The 17600-nt window shown below is 52.2% G+C and overlaps 10 protein-coding genes across 10 annotated transcripts; 4 read left to right on the top strand and 6 right to left on the bottom strand.

Moving 5' to 3' along the window:
* Nucleotides 1–42: 42 nt before the first annotated feature.
* N7506_003340 (proteasome core particle subunit alpha 7) lies at nucleotides 43–1153 on the bottom strand (the record flags this gene model as incomplete). The annotated part of the gene is made up of 5 exons (XM_056952635.1): nucleotides 43–369; nucleotides 427–753; nucleotides 808–966; nucleotides 1028–1093; nucleotides 1151–1153. The coding sequence occupies 5 exons, from the start codon at nucleotides 1151–1153 to the stop codon at nucleotides 43–45; spliced, it is 882 nt and encodes a 293-aa protein (XP_056814327.1).
* Nucleotides 1154–1561: 408 nt separating this feature from the next.
* Nucleotides 1562–2328, top strand: N7506_003341 (uncharacterized protein; the record flags this gene model as incomplete). The annotated part of the gene is made up of 2 exons (XM_056952636.1): nucleotides 1562–1660; nucleotides 1729–2328. The coding sequence occupies 2 exons, from the start codon at nucleotides 1562–1564 to the stop codon at nucleotides 2326–2328; spliced, it is 699 nt and encodes a 232-aa protein (XP_056814328.1).
* A 448-nt stretch (nucleotides 2329–2776) lies between these two features.
* Nucleotides 2777–3112, bottom strand: N7506_003342 (mating alpha-pheromone PpgA; the record flags this gene model as incomplete). The annotated part of the gene is made up of 1 exon (XM_056952637.1): nucleotides 2777–3112. One exon carries the CDS (start codon nucleotides 3110–3112, stop codon nucleotides 2777–2779), a length of 336 nt encoding a protein of 111 aa, XP_056814329.1.
* A 684-nt stretch (nucleotides 3113–3796) lies between these two features.
* N7506_003343 (isocitrate dehydrogenase (NAD(+)) IDH1) lies at nucleotides 3797–5202 on the top strand (the record flags this gene model as incomplete). The annotated part of the gene is made up of 5 exons (XM_056952638.1): nucleotides 3797–3826; nucleotides 3909–3966; nucleotides 4019–4093; nucleotides 4150–5053; nucleotides 5115–5202. The coding sequence occupies 5 exons, from the start codon at nucleotides 3797–3799 to the stop codon at nucleotides 5200–5202; spliced, it is 1155 nt and encodes a 384-aa protein (XP_056814330.1).
* A 544-nt stretch (nucleotides 5203–5746) lies between these two features.
* On the bottom strand, nucleotides 5747–6642 carry N7506_003344 (18S rRNA methyltransferase BUD23; the record flags this gene model as incomplete). Its single annotated transcript, XM_056952639.1, has 2 exons — nucleotides 5747–6566; nucleotides 6620–6642. The coding sequence occupies 2 exons, from the start codon at nucleotides 6640–6642 to the stop codon at nucleotides 5747–5749; spliced, it is 843 nt and encodes a 280-aa protein (XP_056814331.1).
* A 214-nt stretch (nucleotides 6643–6856) lies between these two features.
* Nucleotides 6857–7598, top strand: N7506_003345 (uncharacterized protein; the record flags this gene model as incomplete). The annotated part of the gene is made up of 2 exons (XM_056952640.1): nucleotides 6857–6926; nucleotides 6976–7598. The coding sequence occupies 2 exons, from the start codon at nucleotides 6857–6859 to the stop codon at nucleotides 7596–7598; spliced, it is 693 nt and encodes a 230-aa protein (XP_056814332.1).
* An 867-nt stretch (nucleotides 7599–8465) lies between these two features.
* Nucleotides 8466–12492, bottom strand: N7506_003346 (GTPase-activating protein BEM3; the record flags this gene model as incomplete). Its single annotated transcript, XM_056952641.1, has 2 exons — nucleotides 8466–8491; nucleotides 8544–12492. The coding sequence occupies 2 exons, from the start codon at nucleotides 12490–12492 to the stop codon at nucleotides 8466–8468; spliced, it is 3975 nt and encodes a 1324-aa protein (XP_056814333.1).
* Nucleotides 12493–13177: 685 nt separating this feature from the next.
* On the bottom strand, nucleotides 13178–15336 carry N7506_003347 (mitochondrial distribution and morphology protein; the record flags this gene model as incomplete). Its single annotated transcript, XM_056952642.1, has 3 exons — nucleotides 13178–13309; nucleotides 13357–14558; nucleotides 14610–15336. 3 exons carry the CDS (start codon nucleotides 15334–15336, stop codon nucleotides 13178–13180), a joined length of 2061 nt encoding a protein of 686 aa, XP_056814334.1.
* Nucleotides 15337–15543: 207 nt separating this feature from the next.
* Nucleotides 15544–16411, top strand: N7506_003348 (pre-rRNA-processing protein PNO1; the record flags this gene model as incomplete). Its single annotated transcript, XM_056952643.1, has 3 exons — nucleotides 15544–15607; nucleotides 15665–16302; nucleotides 16355–16411. The coding sequence occupies 3 exons, from the start codon at nucleotides 15544–15546 to the stop codon at nucleotides 16409–16411; spliced, it is 759 nt and encodes a 252-aa protein (XP_056814335.1).
* A 222-nt stretch (nucleotides 16412–16633) lies between these two features.
* On the bottom strand, nucleotides 16634–17467 carry prs3 (proteasome core particle subunit beta 6; the record flags this gene model as incomplete). The annotated part of the gene is made up of 2 exons (XM_056952644.1): nucleotides 16634–17321; nucleotides 17379–17467. 2 exons carry the CDS (start codon nucleotides 17465–17467, stop codon nucleotides 16634–16636), a joined length of 777 nt encoding a protein of 258 aa, XP_056814336.1.
* Nucleotides 17468–17600: the final 133 nt, after the last annotated feature.

Raw genomic sequence — 17600 nt, forward strand, 5'->3', positions numbered from 1 at the left:
TCACAGAATCATAATTCTTTGGGAGCATAATCTATTACATGTTCACTCTTGCATCTGTTCACCTTGGCCCTTATCTTCCTCTTCCTCGTCATCGCCCTCCAAGGATCGCTTCGCTGCTTTCTCGGCCTCCTCAAGAAGTTCCTTAGGCACTTCCTCATGACGGCCCTTGGTCGGTCCATCGACCGAGCTAATCCACGTCATTTCCAGTTCGAATTCCTTGTCCTTACTGTCTTCGTGGGCAACGTAGATAATGCGAGCGGCTTCCTTCACACCGTCTGCCAAAGACAGGTTGCCTGAGGTCAGATCTAGCTTCTCCAGTTCAGCCTTGGCGGCCTGTCGGCCCTTGCCAGTTGCGGCACCGTAGTATCCCTATCGATCACATCAGTAAATCCAGCCGCAGACACACAAGCACGAGTCGTAACATACCCAGTAGAGACCACTGGGTTCAATCATGTATAGACCAGGACCGCCGGCCTTCGCGCCCTCAACCTTGCCGCCGGCGCCTGATTTGGGTCCATTGCCGACCTGTCCGTCCACTGGGAGCTCCGCCTCGGTATCCCAGCCACCAACGATAGCGGTCACACCAAACGGCCGTACACTTGAGTAGAGAGTGTACGCTTGCACATAGCCACCCAGACGATTGGCGAGGGCGTTGGTGGGGATCGGGCCCTTGTAGGTGCCTCTCCACGCGGAGGCTTCATCGCGAGCTCTGGAAACGAAGTGGCGGCCATCAGGGACCAGTCCGGAGGAGACCTAGATATATGGGCGGTTAGCAAATTCGCAAAGACAAGGCGTGGAGTGCCATACAATGCCAACATGACGATCCACCGATGCAATTCTCTTGTTGGCGCCGGGCTTTAGAAGCTTGCTAGTGATGATCTTTTCCACTGCCAACACCACACCGTCCTTGCATCTGATACCCACGGCAGTACCGCCGTTTTCCACAGCCTTGACGGCATATTCGACCTAAACACGATAGTGAGCACGAATCAAACTTGTGGGAGCTTGTGATCGAGGCCTCGCGTACCTGGAAATTGCGGCCGTCTGGTGAGAACACCGAGTTGGAAAGATCGTAGCCTGTGCCAATTGACGTCTAGAGATGGAACCTATCAGCTGTGATACCGGACACCGCATGTCTGGGTCAACTCACCATGATGGCAAGAAATCGATCCGGTGTTCAGGGATCACAGATAAAGAAAGCGACCGAGATAGTCTCAAGTGAGCGAGGGGGAGTATTGAAGGGACAAGCGAAAAAATGAAGAAAGGTGAGGTTGGTAGCTCTGATGCTAAGCAGTGATGTCGCGTCACGGGGCTGCCTTGCAGCTCTGGATCACATGACCCCTACCTGGGCGATACCTCTGAAATGTATGTCCCCCCAGTGTCAGTGGTGGGTACCATCAAGGTACCTTGCTATTGGACCATAGTATAACCTTTTTAGAAGACGATTCGAGTGCAGCCCAACAACCATTTGGGCATCTTCTGCCCCTCCGTTTATAATGCATTTCACGCTTCTTTTCTTAACTAACAGTTCCAGCAGTCCCGGCAGTTCTTGTATATAACCATGTCTTCTTCAATCTTGCATCAGTGCCCTCAGTGCGGCCATGTCTCCGACATCTCCAATGCACTAGCAGCATTTATTGAAAACCCCCACTGTACACAGGTAGATCCTCTCTTCTCCCTCCCCCCACTCCTCCTACCGGATGCCGGACTGACAGTTCTTCGACAAAGTGTGGCTTGTCTGCGTCTGAAAGTAACCAGAAAGTGCAAGATGAGCTCGCCTCGTTGTTTGAGAGGCAAATGAGCATGACGCAGTTTGTTCCACCGGTCTCAGATTCTGTCGGATCATTAGACTATCCACACAGCATCGAGCAACATTATCAGTCCCCGCAGCTGGACCAAAACCCGATCCCTCATTCGAGCGTTGACGTTCTGAGGTACCATGGCCTAGATCCCCACAGCCTGACCGCAAGCCAGCTGGAGCTGTTTGAGAACGCCGACGCTGAGCAGAAAGAACGTTTAATTCAAACCTGGCAACTGTATTCGCAGATTGGTGCCACCGACCATTCCAAGGACTTCGCCATGGAGGATTCAACTATGGACGAAGGCGATGAGAATACGTCTGCCGAACCGTACATGATATCCGGCTACCAACACAGCTCCCTTCCCACAGAACCCACCACTGGGGAGCCATATGCTGGTTCCAAAGACCCTGCTTATCAGAGTCAACAGTGGTGGGAGTTGACCAAGGGCGGTCCTATTGAATCAGGCTATGGGGCGTTTGAAGAGACGAGACGATATTATCCCAGCTGTGGCGTATATCGTTGTTAATTCTGGGTTTAACTGGCTGCTGGCGCAATACGGCCTTTCTTTTCTTAGTTTTTGCATTGCATTGCCCTCTTAAAATGTGTCTCTAGGGGTCTTTCTGGTGCAGTGCCTACAATTTATTTTTCTACATTGTTTTGTTTATTTTTCTCAAAGCAAAGGGATTTGAATTCCATTGATTGTTGATAGTTATTCTTGTAAAAGGTCCATCGCCCGTAATTCATAAGCTGATAAGTTGAAATCCCATGCCATGGCCAAGGGTCAAGATCAAAGAGTGTCCGCCACTGGCATTCCCATCAAGCAGGTCGATCCAAGCCATCCGGGCTTTCAAAGGTCCATGTTAAGGGAAAATGAGTGGATCAAATTCCGACACGACCAAGTTTGAGAGATGAGAGAGCTGGAGACGTGGGTTAGCAGCTTCAAACACAGAAGAGAGAAGAGTCATCAAATACATTTACTCCTCGTCGACGTGAGCGTCGAGGGCAGCCATGGCCTCAGCAAGGGCATCAGCAGAGCGCTGGACTTCTTCGGCGGCGGTGGCAGCACGCTTGGCCTTGGCGCAGCCCTGACCGCGGTGGGCGCACCACTTGGGGAGTTCCTGGGGAAGAGCCTCGGCCATAGCCTCGGCGAGGGCGTCGGCGGAACGCTTGATGTCCCAAGAGGCATCGGCAGAGCGCTTCATCATGTAGCAGCCCTGACCGGGGTGGGCACACCACTTGGGAAGCTTGGTGTAGGCGGCCTGGACGGAGGCGGCACCGAGAGCGGCAACGACGATGGTGGTGAGCTTCATTTTGACTTGAAAAGGTGGAAACCGAAGTAGAGATTGGCAAGTTGGTTTGTAAGAGCGAAAGACAGAGACGATGAGAGCTCGAGAGATGTCTGGAGAACAGAATCTGGAGACGCAGACTGACTGGGTTTATATACCCATGAGGTCTTATAGATTGCCTCGAGGTGAATAACGAGGGCGCTGGATGGGATCAAAGAACAGGTATGCCTCAATCACCGTGAATAAGGTCGAACCATCCCGTGTGTTCGTGTATTCGAGTCCCCGATCCAGAGATGCTCAATAGCAGCGAGACTCAAAGAGATCAATAAGAGACCGGGGAGGGTAATTCGGGGATGGGGGGATGGAAACCTCCCCATTGCCTCCAATGGCTTTTCAACTGTCTTTCATGGCGGAGAGAGGATATTCACGCGGTAATAACCCAAAGTAGGTCTGAATAAGAGTCGCCAAAGAAGGTGTATAGAGAGCCAAGAGAATGAATAAGAGAAGAGAGAGAGAGGAGAGAGTCAAAAGGCGAAAAGCGGAGGAATGGGGTTTCTCTTTGATAAGATCGGGCCGGCGCTAACCCAAAGTCGCGCGATGCCGAGCCCATCCGGAGCCTTTTTTCCGTTTTCCCTTTCTGATCCTTTCCCCCCTTCAGTCCGTCTCTTCTCCAATCCCATAGATCCCTCCATTTCTTTGGTCTGCATCATGTTCTCCCGAACGGCCCAACCTGCTCGGGTAGGTGAACTCTTGGCTGCTTCCCCCTGGTGGTGGCTCCTGTTTTTGCTTTTTTTCCGCTAACGTGCGCTACTCTCTTTAGACCCTGCTCCGCAGTGCTTCCGCAGCTTCTTCTCTCGGTCGCTCCGTTCCTGCGAGATGTACGTCCCAATTGATCTCTCTACTACACCGTCACTAACAATTGCGCCTCAGCTTTCGCCAGCCTCCAGTCCGACACCTTCAAGCCTACCAAGTATGGTGGCAAGTACACCGTCACCCTGATTCCCGGTAGGTCCACGCGATTTCTTTCTTCGCATTGCGCCCGAGGACTAAAACTTGACTAGGTGATGGTATCGGTGCCGAGGTCGCCGAGTCCGTGAAGACCATCTTCAAGGCCGACAACGTTCCCATTGAGTGGGAGCAGGTCGACGTGACCGGTGTTGTCACCGGTAACAAGCACTCCGAGGAGCTTTTCCGCGAGTCCCTCGCTTCTCTCAAGCGCAACAAGCTCGGTCTGAAGGGTATCCTTCACACTCCCGTCGAGCGCTCCGGCCACCAGTCCTTCAACGTCGCCCTCCGTCAGGAGTTGGACATCTACGCCTCCATCTCCCTGATCAAGAACATCCCCGGTTACGACACCCGCCACAAGGATGTCGACCTGTGCATCATCCGTGAGAACACCGAGGGTGAGTACTCCGGTCTCGAGCACCAGTCCGTCCCCGGTGTCGTCGAGTCCCTGAAGATCATCACCCGCGCCAAGTCCGAGCGCATCGCCAAGTTCGCCTTCAGCTTCGCTCTGGCCAACAACCGCAAGAAGGTCACCTGTATTCACAAGGCCAACATCATGAAGCTGGCCGATGGTCTCTTCCGCAGCACATTCCACAAGGTCGCGGAGAACTACCCCACCCTCGAGGTGAACGACATGATTGTCGACAACGCCTCCATGCAGGCTGTCTCCCGCCCCCAGCAGTTCGACGTCATGGTCATGCCTAACCTTTACGGAGGTATCCTGTCCAACGTCGGTGCTGCCCTCGTTGGTGGACCCGGTCTTGTCCCCGGTTGCAACATGGGCCGTGACGTCGCCGTCTTCGAGCCCGGTTGCCGTCACGTCGGTCTCGACATCAAGGGCAAGGACCAGGCCAACCCCAGTGCCATGATCCTGTCTGGCTCCATGCTCCTGCGTCACCTTGGTCTTGACTCCCACGCCAACCGTATCTCCAAGGCTGTCTACGATGTCATCGGCGAGGGGTAAGTACCCACGAACTTCGATTTTCTCATCACCCATATGCTAATTTATCTTTTCTTCTAGTCAAACCCGCACTCGCGACATGGGTGGTCAGGCTACTACCCACGAGTTCACCCGTGCCGTTCTGGACAAGATGGAGGCATCTCTGTAAATTTTGGAATCCGTCGTCCAATGTCCCTGCTACGATTGAGGAAAACTACCAGCCGATTCTTGGGCATGTAGTTGAATTTGCATGATTGAATCGGCTGGTACGGTCCTCATTGATGTATTATCTTTCAATTTAGCTCGAAACGTCCTGGCAACTTATAGCAATAGACACCCTTTTTCCCTTTTGTAATCATAACGTGGACATTCATTGCATAATAACTACCTTGAGTAGTTGGGTATTAACATAAAGATGGTAATGACATTCAAAGATGACATCTCAAGAGGGCCAATTCTCGGCGTACCGAGGCCCAAACAAGCAACTTTTCCTTTCCAGCAGGTTGACTAGGCCAGGCTTGAATTGCTGGTTCTAACCCCAAAACAAGACTGAGACTTCCGATGTTCTTCGTGTGCTCGTGTGTAGGTGAGCAGCTTGCTGGAGAATTGTGCACATCCACTAGTGATGGCGAATTGATGCTTTGCAACCAAAGACTCGGGCAAGCTTGCAATCTAGCCCTGATCTTCTGTTTGTTGGCTGAATTGCAAGCCACTCAGAAAGCGATGCGGCGCTTACGGCCGGTGAACTTGGAGTTGGACTTCACAACCTTGCCCTTCTTCTGCATCTGTTCCTTTTTGTTCATAATCCAGGCTTTGTCACCTTTGCGAGGGGGACCCCGGGCATTATTGATCTCCTGGGCCTTTCGTCGTGCGTCCAAAACACTCACGTCGTCCATGCCGTTCACCACGCCGGTGATATCGCCTGGAAGACCACCACCTCCCACTGTCAAAACCAGATATAACTTGCTGCTCTTGGTACCTGGGTCGTCTTCGAGAATACCGGCGCCAAAGCCAGCCTTAATTGCGGCTCCACTGATCATACTCCGCTGGGTATCGTTTTTGGGATAGAACTGGCAGACCGCACGGCCACCTCGGCGGAGACTGGCGTAGAGGCCCTCGAAGAAGCGACGGAGACGACCTTCGGCGGTCACATCGCTGGTTTCCGCGTTGCAGAGCCACTGGATGGCACTGATACTGATTGCGGCATCGAACGCACCGGGGCGGAACGGCACACCTTGGCCAATGTCGGCGAGGAAGAGATCTCCGTCCACCTCACGCTGGAGGGCCACGTCCAGCATGCTGGGTGAAATATCCATGCCGATCCACATGTGCGGGCCACCTTCATCCGGTGATACTTCTGACAGCATTTCGCCGGAAAGACCAGAGCCACATCCCAGGTCAAGAATCAAAGACGGAGACTTGAGATCGAGGAGTTCCAGGGCACGGTCGGTCATGCTCGCCTGAATGTTGCGAATTCGCGAAGACTTTGTATACTTGCGCGACTCATTGTCGTTGTAGAACAGGTCTGGGGGCCTAGAATGGGGTGAATTAGTTTTCAGCCGACAAAGATATGGCAGAGATCATACAGGATATCCTCAGGGCGCGACATGGTGAAGAATGCGAGAACGAGAATGGACTTGGACGTCGCAAAAAGTTGAAGTTTGGAAATAAATTATTTATGTGGGGCAGTTGGCGCCTGAGGCCGCACCCCCAAAACGTCCACGTCGTCCGTCGTCGTTTTCGTCTTTCGGGGCCTCTCAGCTTCTTGTTTTCCGGCATTGGTCTCTTGCTCGATTGCTTTTCTTCTTCCTACAACACCCGTCATGTGGATATTACCGCTAGTGGGATACTTCGGCGTGGTGGTCGGCTTTGCCTTCCTCACGCTGTCGATTGGTATGATGCATCTATAAAGCCCATGACAACAAACACTGACTCGAAATAGCTTCGGGACTCTACTATCTATCCGAACTCGTTGAAGAACATACAGTGCTCGCCCGCCGACTATTGACCCGCCTGATTTACGGCATCATCGCGGTTCAAGTCCTCTTGATGATAATTGACCGATTCCCCGTGTCATTGTCTTTGCTGAGCATTGTCTCGCACTTGGTCTACGCCAGCAACCTGCGTCGCTTCCCCATCGTGAAACTATCCGACCCTCTCTTCGTCCTCTCCTGTTTCCTTGTGGGCCTCAACCATTGGCTATGGTTCCGTCATTTCTCGAAACCCCCTCCTCCGTCGAACAACTGGCGCCAGCCATATGGAGTCAATTATGAGGAGATGCCATCATTCTCGGAGGTGGCCTCCTACTTTGGACTCTGCGTTTGGCTCGTTCCGTTTGCCTTGTTTGTCAGTCTGAGTGCGGGAGATAACGTTCTCCCAACTATGGGCTCCGAGTATGCCACCGGGGACCGGGCCAATGGCCTGGGTCACAGTCGTGGCCCGTCCGACGGCAAATCCAAGAACAAGGGAATGGCCAAGGCCCTGGTCGATGGCGTCCGCGACTGGGCCCGGGAGAATGGAGAGCTGATGGGATTTTGGAGGGGAGAGCAAACAAGACGATTCTGAGACGATAGAGATGATATAATTTGTAATTGATATAATGAAGCTTAAATACCACTCTAATAAGTTGTGTATACCTCTGTCCTCTCTGTGCTATATATGCAAGTCTAGCAGACAGGGTCAATTTCAGTCTAGGTACCGTTTCGGCCTGAGGTAGATTTATACAGGCCCTCTGGAGACAGGTATATATAGTAGCATAAGAAAAGATAGGTACTTGAAAGACCTCGGGATATTTGAATAGTAAACCTCAGGATAGACAATGGCCCAGGAAGAGAAGACCGGGGTAAGCCACGAACATGGTTTTGTACTGCTATACGCTGAGCGTATCAGTTACTTGCTTGAACATAATTTCCAAGGTGAATTCCTTCATAAGCCTGAATACTTGGGCCGATCTACTTGTATTGACTATCCATAATGTGCCACCGTATCGCGTAACCTTTCCCCCCAACAAATTGTCGACTGGATAATAACAGAAAAGAGGACATGGGGAAAATGTATGGACAGAGCGCCACATGAGAAACGCTGAAAACAAGAAAACAAGACAGAAGAGAACAAGAGAGAATAACACAACAGCAAGGCAAAAAGAGAAGAAGAAGAAGAAGAAGAAGAGAAGAAAAGTAGAGAAAAGAAGAAAGAAGAAAAGAAGAAAAGGGGTATAACGACGGGCCTCCCACGGCACGAGATCTCAACTCCCAGATGAACGGACAACCGCATCAATTGATTACCATTATCATTAAACATTCCCTTGCGACACCGAGATTGCCAAGTGGGTAAAGTCATCATTCGGCGGTCGTGCAATTCGTAATTGGTCGAGAGGGACATTTGGGATATCCAGAATGAAAAGAAAAGAAATAAACCAAGTAAAAGAAGGGTTTAGTTGCCCTGGTAGAAAGAAGGATCTAGAGAAGAACTGTTAGATCTTGCTGCAGGCATCGGCTGTTGAAAACTTACCATCCATAAAGAGCATTGAACTCTCTCGTCGCTTTGTCTTCGCGGACCGAGTATCCTCGGAATTGTTGGGCAACAGCATGCCGTTCAAAGAAGAATATTGAGCAGAGGCACTGGAAGATTGATTGTGTTGGTCGTGTCTGGAAGTCGGCTGGTCATAACTGGGCTGCATCGGGATAAAGCCAGTGTTGTAGGGTGTCCTGGGGCCGTCAGACGGGCCATTGCCCCCAGCAGGAGTCCGGAACGAGGTTTGGTGGTAGGAAGGTGTAGGAATGTCGGAGAACATTTGGTGGCGCGGGGACCGAATATCATCGGCCGACAGAGAGTTGTCAACTGTCAATTCGTTCGATGTAGTCGCAAAGCTCTTGTCGGTTTCACCAAAGATGCTGTCATAGTCCGTGAGGAACATGGAAAAGACAGGCGCTGGGATATTGAGAGTCGGGGCGAACACGATGCCCACGTTTCTGACAGTCATTTTGTTCACGTCCGAGTTGTTGACAATCTCGATCAGGAACTGCGAAAGAGCCCGTAGCAATGCCAAGTTAGGGCTGGGCAGCTTGTGCACGAGAGAGTTGAAGGCAGCAACCTTCTTTTGGCGATCGTCAAGTTCAAGAACGCGAAGGAAGTCCAAGTGAAGTTCTCGAGTCAACACTGTAGTGGGAAGCTCTCGGAGATATTGCTTGAACAGAGAGGCGACAGCATGAATGTCGTAGTACTGATCCCCAGATACGAAATCAACATCACCCTCGGTGTTGAATCTTTCCTTCAAAGCTTTGATGACCACATTTGAGCCGCTCAAGCGGAAGATTCCTTCTTCAAGAGCTGCTTCCTTGGCATGAAGGTATTCGATACACCGGTAAACCACCGCTGGGAGCTCCACATCGATGCCCGGCGGTCCACAGTCTTGAACAGCCTCCGCTAGGGGTATGCCAAATACGGGCCTGACCGGCCCCGTTCGTTCGACATTTTGGGTTGCGACTAGTGTGTCGCTACTGGCCTGAGCCTGGGTGGCAAGATCGAAAGAGGATCTGGTGCGGAAACCCCAAATGCTTCGTTTCTTCTCCTTGGTGGATGTTTTTGCTTTGTTGCCCCAAGCTTCCACGTCTTGGATGATCGCGCCGTTGGTGGGCCTGGATATCAACCTGGGCGAGTGCATTCCCTGATCAGGAGAGGACGTGTTCATTTCCCTGAATTCGGTTGACAGGGATCCCGGCAACCTTGGGGATCGAGGTGCCTGCTCAAGAGTAGATCCGATCGTCGGGGGGTCGGCTGGCACTGCGTCATCAAAGCTAAATCCCTGGACTGAGCTTCCCAGGCCCTGATCGGGACTTTCGACACCCCGACCAGATTTCTTGCCTCCACTGCCGAACAGTTTCGCCTTGGCCTCGGTGGAGTTCTGTTTCTGCGTCTCGTGAGACTGGGATTGGCCTTTGGAGGATACGCTTCCATGCCCTTCATTTTCGGAAGAGGCACTCTCAACGTATTCCATCAGAGCGTCGACCCAAGTATCACGCTCATCATCGCTCTCAGAACATAAAACATGACGTACAAGTGCTGAAGAATCCTTCTTCTTGGGTTCTAGAATCAAGAATGCGTGGCGATATTGATTATCAGCATCGTCCTCACCTCCTGGAGGCGACGAAGAACTTTCAGCTGCTTTGGGGGATTGTTTTCCTATCTGGGCGTGGTGAAGCCTGATGGTGCCCATGTGCTGACCACCAGGAGATTCAAAGTACTTGAGTTCAGGCCCATCAAGCACAAAGTATCTTTCTTTCCACCCGCCAAAACTTTTGCCTCGCTTAGTCAAGTATCCTTGCTTTTGAGGTTTTCCGTCTGGTCCACGGGAGACATCAGGTTTCGCTTGTGCGAGGCCCTTCAGCAAGTTGGTCTCGTCATCCCGAGGCTCAATGGCATCACTGGACAGGAATCGACAGATGGCCATAGCGGCTTGCTCGTCCATTGGGGTGTCCAGAAGGCCGTCAAAGTATGCGTTTAATGCGGCACGCCTCAGATCAACCTTAGCGGGCGAATGACCATTGAAGATGTTCCTGTCGGGCAACCTTCCAGCGAACGAGGATGTCTGTCTGATTTTCTGGTCCAGCTGGGGTAGAGCCCCGATAATTTTCTCTACTCGCCATAGCTCTGACATCTCAGATCGAGAAATCACGCTGAGGGTAAAGACTGGCTCCTCGTCCAACGGCTTGGACACCATGTAACTGTTTCTCGAAGGTCGGAGTCGCGACGACGATACCTTGACTAGAACCAAAGGAAGAGCGTTGGGTGACAAAAGCAGCCCAGGGTACTCATCCGATATCAGTCCCTGGTATATGCCGCTCTCTGCAAAGTGTGCAGATTTCGGGCTGTCTATCATGACGTTGGGATCAATGGATGGAATGGGGCCATTAAGCCTTCCAGTTGAGGGGGGAGGTGCAAAACCCATGGGGTTATTAGCCATCCTGGGAGAAAGAGGCAAGCCAGGGCCTGCAGCACCAGGCATCTCACGCGGCATGCGAGGCATTGGAGAATTCATGGGCCGATCTTCTGGTCGCGGACTCAGAGGAAGACCCGGGCTCATGGGCATAGCGGCAACCGAGCGCCCATTGAAGGATGACGGAGGGGGAGGTCGAGAATGCAACATGGAGCCCAAGGACTTGGAGCCACCGACAGTCGGCGGGGATCTGGAGGAGAGCTCACGCGGAACCGTCTCCGGGCTAGCAGTACTCGCCATACCCCGCGAGTCCTGAGAAGTGCTTGTTTTGGCTGCTGATTGGGAGCTGCGGGTCTCTTTCTGGAGTGTGAACTCCCGGTCTTGGTCGTCTTGCTCCCGCGTCTTTCGCCTCCCACGGTCCACGCTAGGGGGGCCGCCTGATTCATCGCCATAATCCGAATCCGAATCCGATGCGGATGTCACCGTGGGCTTGGGCTCGGCCTGACGCAGGTTCAGCGGCGCAGGCGGCGCTTTGCGGCTTGGATGTGGGAACCTGCTTCTGTCTTCTCCGACGGGGGATGGGAAGTCAGTGGCAGAGACCGGGCTGGCAGTGCTATCAGGCCCTCTCCGCGATGGCTCCGAAGGGGGGATTATAGATGGTCTGTTCGGCATCTGCGCCCTCTCTTGCTTGTCATCGCCGGATCTACCAGCAACCCCAGCAGCGGCCGGTGGAGCCTCTTGCAGGTCTTTGAGCTTCTTCCGGTATTTTTCCTTCTCCTGCAAAGAACGCTCAAGATCCTTGTTCAGACCGAGGATGAGGGTCCTTTGTTTGTCCACGAGCTTCCATAATTGCGAGTTCTGGGAGGCTGCTTGATGTTTTTCCTTCAAAAGGTGGACGATGACAGCCTCCGCCGACCCAGCAGCGTTGATTAGATTACTGATGTCGGCGGGGCTCAAGGAGTTGACATCGAAGGCTGATCGCTGGGAGGCGGAAGACAGGGAGGAGATAGCCGAATCAATGGAGGAGGTACGAGGCATGACGCGATGGGTTGAGCGATCTCCCGGCATGGAGTGTATCGAGCTCACAGAGGATGAGGCAGATCGGTCGGGCTCCGGCGCGCGGGATGGCTTGGGGGAATTTGTCTCGCCGGATGAGTTGTTGCTCTCGGTTGGTTCTGAGCCTACCATTTCTGGTGATTGCGACAAGCTATGACCAGTGCCGTAGGGGGGCGCGGGGAATGTTGCATGGGCCACGCGAGCGATTGGCGACTGGGTTTTAGCAGGGGACGGGTTGGCGCTCGATCCTGGAGACAATGGACTATGTGATGGTGTCGAGCCGTCGGTTGGGTGCGACTGGGGTAAGGAGCTCGTATGCAATGGAGACGGGGTGATATGGCGGCCAGGAGCAGGCATGGAGCGATCTGACCGGGCTAGATAATCCCGAGGGATCAAGCCGTTGATAAAAGGTTGCTTCACAGAGGTTGGCGAGCTTTCATCACTGCCTCGCCGCGGGAGTTGCGACATTACAGGGAGTGAAATTCATTCGAGGGGTCACAGTTCGGGGGGGCAACACGAGGCGAGGGTCCAGATGGCGCGGAACCCCGGAAGCTGAAGCTTAAGCGCCGAGGGAGATAATCAAGGGGGCTCTGACAACCGATTGGTACAGGTCAAAGCATATCATCAAAGACCACCATTAAAGAAAAAAAAAAAAAGGAACTATGTAAAAGTTGGAGAAAGTGAAGTGGGGGGGGAAGGAAAAGGGGCTAGTAAGATGCCTTGATTGTTGGCTGACAGGCTCTGATCAAGTGATCTACGAGGTTGAATTAAAGTCGTAAATGACCTCGAACTTCTATATATCGAGTTCTCGAGTCCTTCTTTTTGGTTTTTACGGGAATTATCCTATAAGTACGGAGTAGAGAGCTCAAGCGGTAGCACTGCAGATATACCGAGGTCAATCAGACTCTATATAAGATTCCCATACTCTCTGTACTCGAACGCACTACTGTCGTGCTACAAGGTATTCGGCGCAACTAATGCTGTGAAACTGAAACTCGATATCAAACCAATCTGGTCATTTGGAATCGAACCAAGACCACGCTGGAATTTCACACACTCTATCAAAATCGAGGACTCCTGGGAATGCACTATGATACATGGAACACGAGAAATGATAAAATTAATAAAACAGAGGCACAACCGCTCAGCGGACTCAGGCGATGTTACCAGCCATGCCCATGAAAATCGCCTGGGCGGCCAGCTGAAGGGACCAGAACCCAACTTTCTTGAACCGCCTTTTCCGGGCTTCGTCGTCCACGACATCTCGGGCGAAAGCATCGTACGTCTAATTGGTGAGCATGCATCGGGTGAAATGAATTGGAGACAACTTACCGAGGCCGAGAGATCATCCATCAAGCTACTATCAAAGATAGTCCAACTGCCGTCAAAGTCACTGACTCGCTTCACCAAGCGGCAATTGATAGGGATAAAGGTCCGCTTCGAGTTGATGTACGCCACGATAGGTCGAATCAGAGCGTTGTTGATGTAGGATAGATCTCGAGTGAAGATGGGCACAATGGCACGCACGTTGTTGAGGTGGACGCGTAGGTCCATGACGAGGAAACGTCGATCTTCGGGTCCGGATTCTGGGCTGGAGCTGGGGGACGGAGGCTCCGGGTATCGGTTGGAAGTGACGGTGGCCTCCAGTCGATCATAGAAATCAGCCATGACCTTGGCCAGGCTCTCGTCGTTTTCGGAGGGTAGCATGATGTCTGCCACAATATCCACGGTCCCCTCGTGGATCCAGGAGAAAGGTCCCTGAACACCGCGGTTGAGATGGTCGATATTGAGTCCATCCACTCGTATCCTGTTGTGCTTCTTCCACGGGTTGGGTTTGCCGTCTTCTTCGGCCCCGCTGTTCAGGCGGGAATTGCCAAAGCCATGGGTCTGACGGGCATGGATGGTGAATAGAGAGTTGTCATAAGACCCCGACATCATATTGGCTGAGAGGAAGTCATAGAAAAGCCACTGTTTCCGTAATTGCGGTAGATCGCACGAGAAGATGCTGACGGAGAAGGGGCGGAAATTGTCGGGTTGATAAATGGTGACCAGCAGATCATGCATCTTGAACGAGTCAATCTCAAAGTCGCCGGGATTGTGCTCATGTCGGTAAGACTTGGGATCCAAATCTTCCTCGGGCCAAAAGACGTGCCGGCGGTCCACGACACCTCGGATCCCTTTCACCTCAACATCATGTAGAGGCCCTTTACCATTCAGCCATTTGGTGAATGATAGTGTGACGTTGACCGTCTCTATCGACAGGTCAAATTGTGTGTAATTAGTATCTTCCTCTTCATCCGATACGACCAGCGATTCGTCATATCCGGGGTCCCCCCGAGCCGCTGCCGCTTCTGCCGCCGTCTTGGGCGAGCCTTTGCTGACATGGCCTGTGCCTTGGCCTGGTCGTTTTGATACGAAGACATTTTTGAAGGTGATGACGCCATTTCTCCATTTGGGCACGATTGCCGATTCGAAAACAACCTTGACCCCGGAGGATTTAGTGAGGTAGTTGCCAACCCATCCCGCTAGGGTCTCTGTTGAGACTTGTTAGCATACAGATCTGACTGATCAAATGTACCACTCACCTTGAGCAAAGACCGTGTTGATGGCCAGAATTAAAAGCGAGAAGAAAGTTGTAGTTCCAGCGACAACCCACACAACATGACCCAGCAAAACCCATGAGAAAAGGGCAGTTATCTCATCCAGGTTGTACGGACGAACACTTCTGATAGAGAACCACTTGAATCGCACTTTTAAGCGTGACCAGAACCCAGTAGCTGCAGCCAGTAGCTCCTCCTTGGTCGGCCGGTGAATATGAGGCATATGTGGTAGACGATCCCTCAAGTGGAGATTAGACATTGTGAAGTGCTGAGGATCCTGTGGTTTGTTCGAACCGGGTTGTGGGTGCGGTTTGCTGACTTTTGGTGTAGGGTCATTTTCATTGCGTGTATGAGCATTTTGCGATGCTTCCTTCTCGTGTCGGTCATGAGGAGAGGTATATACAGTTCGTTTCCAGAGGTACTGGGTGGCGATCTTTCGGGATGGGACGATACATGCTGCCGTAGATTCTGCAGCAGTCGAGGTGGGCGAGACACCGAGGACGAGGAAGCCTCCGGAGGCGAGTCTCCTGGTTAGTGAAGTCGGTTTTTTGGGTAAAGTTGAGAAGGGTCGTGAAGGATTCGCCAGGCGCCCGTCCAGCAATGTCCTTGAGCTCGAGACATCGGGTATGCGATGGCTTCGTATGCGACCAAAAAGTGGATTTGCTGTTTCCCAGATGTGGGCATACAGCCGGCGTCCCAGATTGGCAGACATATTTGTCATTACATCCTGGAACTTATGAAATTGCAGAACGAAACCGAGAGTGATAAGCAAGGCAGTGTTGACGGGAGCAAGTTGAAGATGAAATCATGAGTTTGTCCTGTTTGCATTGTGTTCCCACAATTTCATTTTTCCGTCGGAGGGGACTGATAATTTTTGCGATAACAGATTCCAAAAAAATACAACTGCTCTCTACACATCATGTCTGCCCCTACAGCACTTCGCCAGGAGGCTCAGCCTCAGTCTCAACCTCAGGCTTCTTACGGTTGGTTTTCCTTTTGTTTTTTCCAAATTCCCCGCTCGAACTAACAGAAATCTCCAGATCACGACGATGAGATTTTGATTGACGCCCAAGCCTCCACCGAGGGTGTGCCCGCCAACCCCGTCGAGGAGTCCGCCGAGGGTGAAATGCGCATCGACGAAGAAGGCCGTCCTGTCTTCACCCCGGCCAAGGACGTTGCCACCGCATACCGCATCGAATCGCGAAAGGTCCCCGTCCCACCGCACCGTATGACCCCGCTCAAGGCAAACTGGGCTAAGATCTGTCCCCCAATTGTCGAACACCTGAAGTTGCAGGTTCGCATGAACCTGAAGAGCCGCTCCGTCGAACTGCGAACATCCAAATTCACCAACGACGTGGGAGCCCTGCAGAAGGGCGCTGATTTCATCAAGGCATTCACTCTTGGCTTTGATCTCGACGATGCGATTGCTCTTCTCCGTCTCGACGACTTGTACATTCAGACATTCGAGGTCAAGGATGTGAAGACATTGAACGGAGAGCACCTTGGACGTGCTATTGGACGTATCGCTGGAAAGGATGGAAAGACCAAGTTCGCTATTGAAAACGCCAGCCGCACACGAGTGGTTCTGGCCGACCAAAAGATCCACATTTTGGGTGGATTCAAGAACATTCACATTGCCCGTGAGGCAATTGTTAGCTTGATCTTGGGTAGCCCTCCGGTAAGTTTTGATCATCACACGGCTACGAGGATGTATTCTAACAACGAAATAGGGCAAGGTTTACGGCAACCTTCGTACCGTTGCTTCTCGCATGAAGGAGCGGTTCTGATTCCGTTATCAATCATTTGAACTCATTCGGCATGGGGTGGGCGTTCGGGATTATCAGCTTTTACACTGTCTTCTTTTTTATGATACTAGAGACATGATGACGTACAACGTAAAGATATCAATTCATGGAAATTTCAGTCATTTCAATTATATCGGTGATCAAGCGCTCGATGAGAGAGTCCAGCACCGAGAGACAAGGTCATGGTCTTAGATTGCGGGCACTCTAATCCTTCTTCAAAGGGTGGTAAATCTCCTCGATACCCTCCCGGGTGACGATCATGACTTGTAGACCATCACCAACCTCGATATGTCTCTCCACGGCACTCGTAAAGGCATCCCGGACAAGCTGCTTAACATGCTCTTTAGGCAAAGCCTCGGCCTTCTTGGACTCCAGGGCATGGCCCTCTCCGCTCCCGGGCACGTACTGATTCTTGAAGCTGACCTGGTTGTCCAGGAAGGGCATGATCAAGCTTGAAGCTGCACCCGCCGCACGGCACTGTTCCCGCTCGTATGAGCCCACCGGGTCGTAGCTGTACAACGCACCCACACCGTCCTCATCCAGACCAGCCAGAATCGCGTGTACATAGTAAGGGAAGAAACGCTTCTCGTAGAGGATGGTTGACAGTCGCTGCGCACATGCGCTGACTGACATGGATTTGCCGTGCTGGTATTTGTACATCTTCACCACGGTGTCCAGCTTTTCCTTGAGGGCGTTTCCATCTGCGGCGAATCCGACCACGGAGAGGATGATCTGAGCTCCGGCACCGGTTTCATCGTCTCCGCCAATCTTGAAGACCTTGGGGACCATGCGAGAGTTGATATTGTAGCCGGATGTGGAACGAGTGTCACCGGCGAGGATAGCGAAGTCAGAGCCAGTGATGCCGAGTGTGGAACCACCGTTGTCGGTGTAACTGGATATCCGGGTCAGCTTATCCATCATGTCAGATCATCTCCAGCAGGTTACTCACGGGTAGAACGAGTGTTGTTTGACATTAGCGGATGTTGGCTCGGAGAAGGAGTATCCAATGGTTTCGGACTGGCCGATGAGCGACGTCATTTTGGCGGAAATGAAGCTAAGTCAGGTACAAAGAGGAGACCGGAGATTCGAGATAGACGAAATTAGAGGTTGAAAGTAATGGAGAGCGGGATTGTGAGTTCGAGATGGAGAGCAAAGAAGCTGGATTACGCGC

Source organism: Penicillium brevicompactum (genome assembly GCF_028827555.1).
Source record: "Penicillium brevicompactum strain IBT 35665 chromosome Unknown utg000002l_segment0_segment0, whole genome shotgun sequence".
Classification (NCBI taxonomy): Eukaryota; Fungi; Ascomycota; class Eurotiomycetes; order Eurotiales; family Aspergillaceae; genus Penicillium; species Penicillium brevicompactum.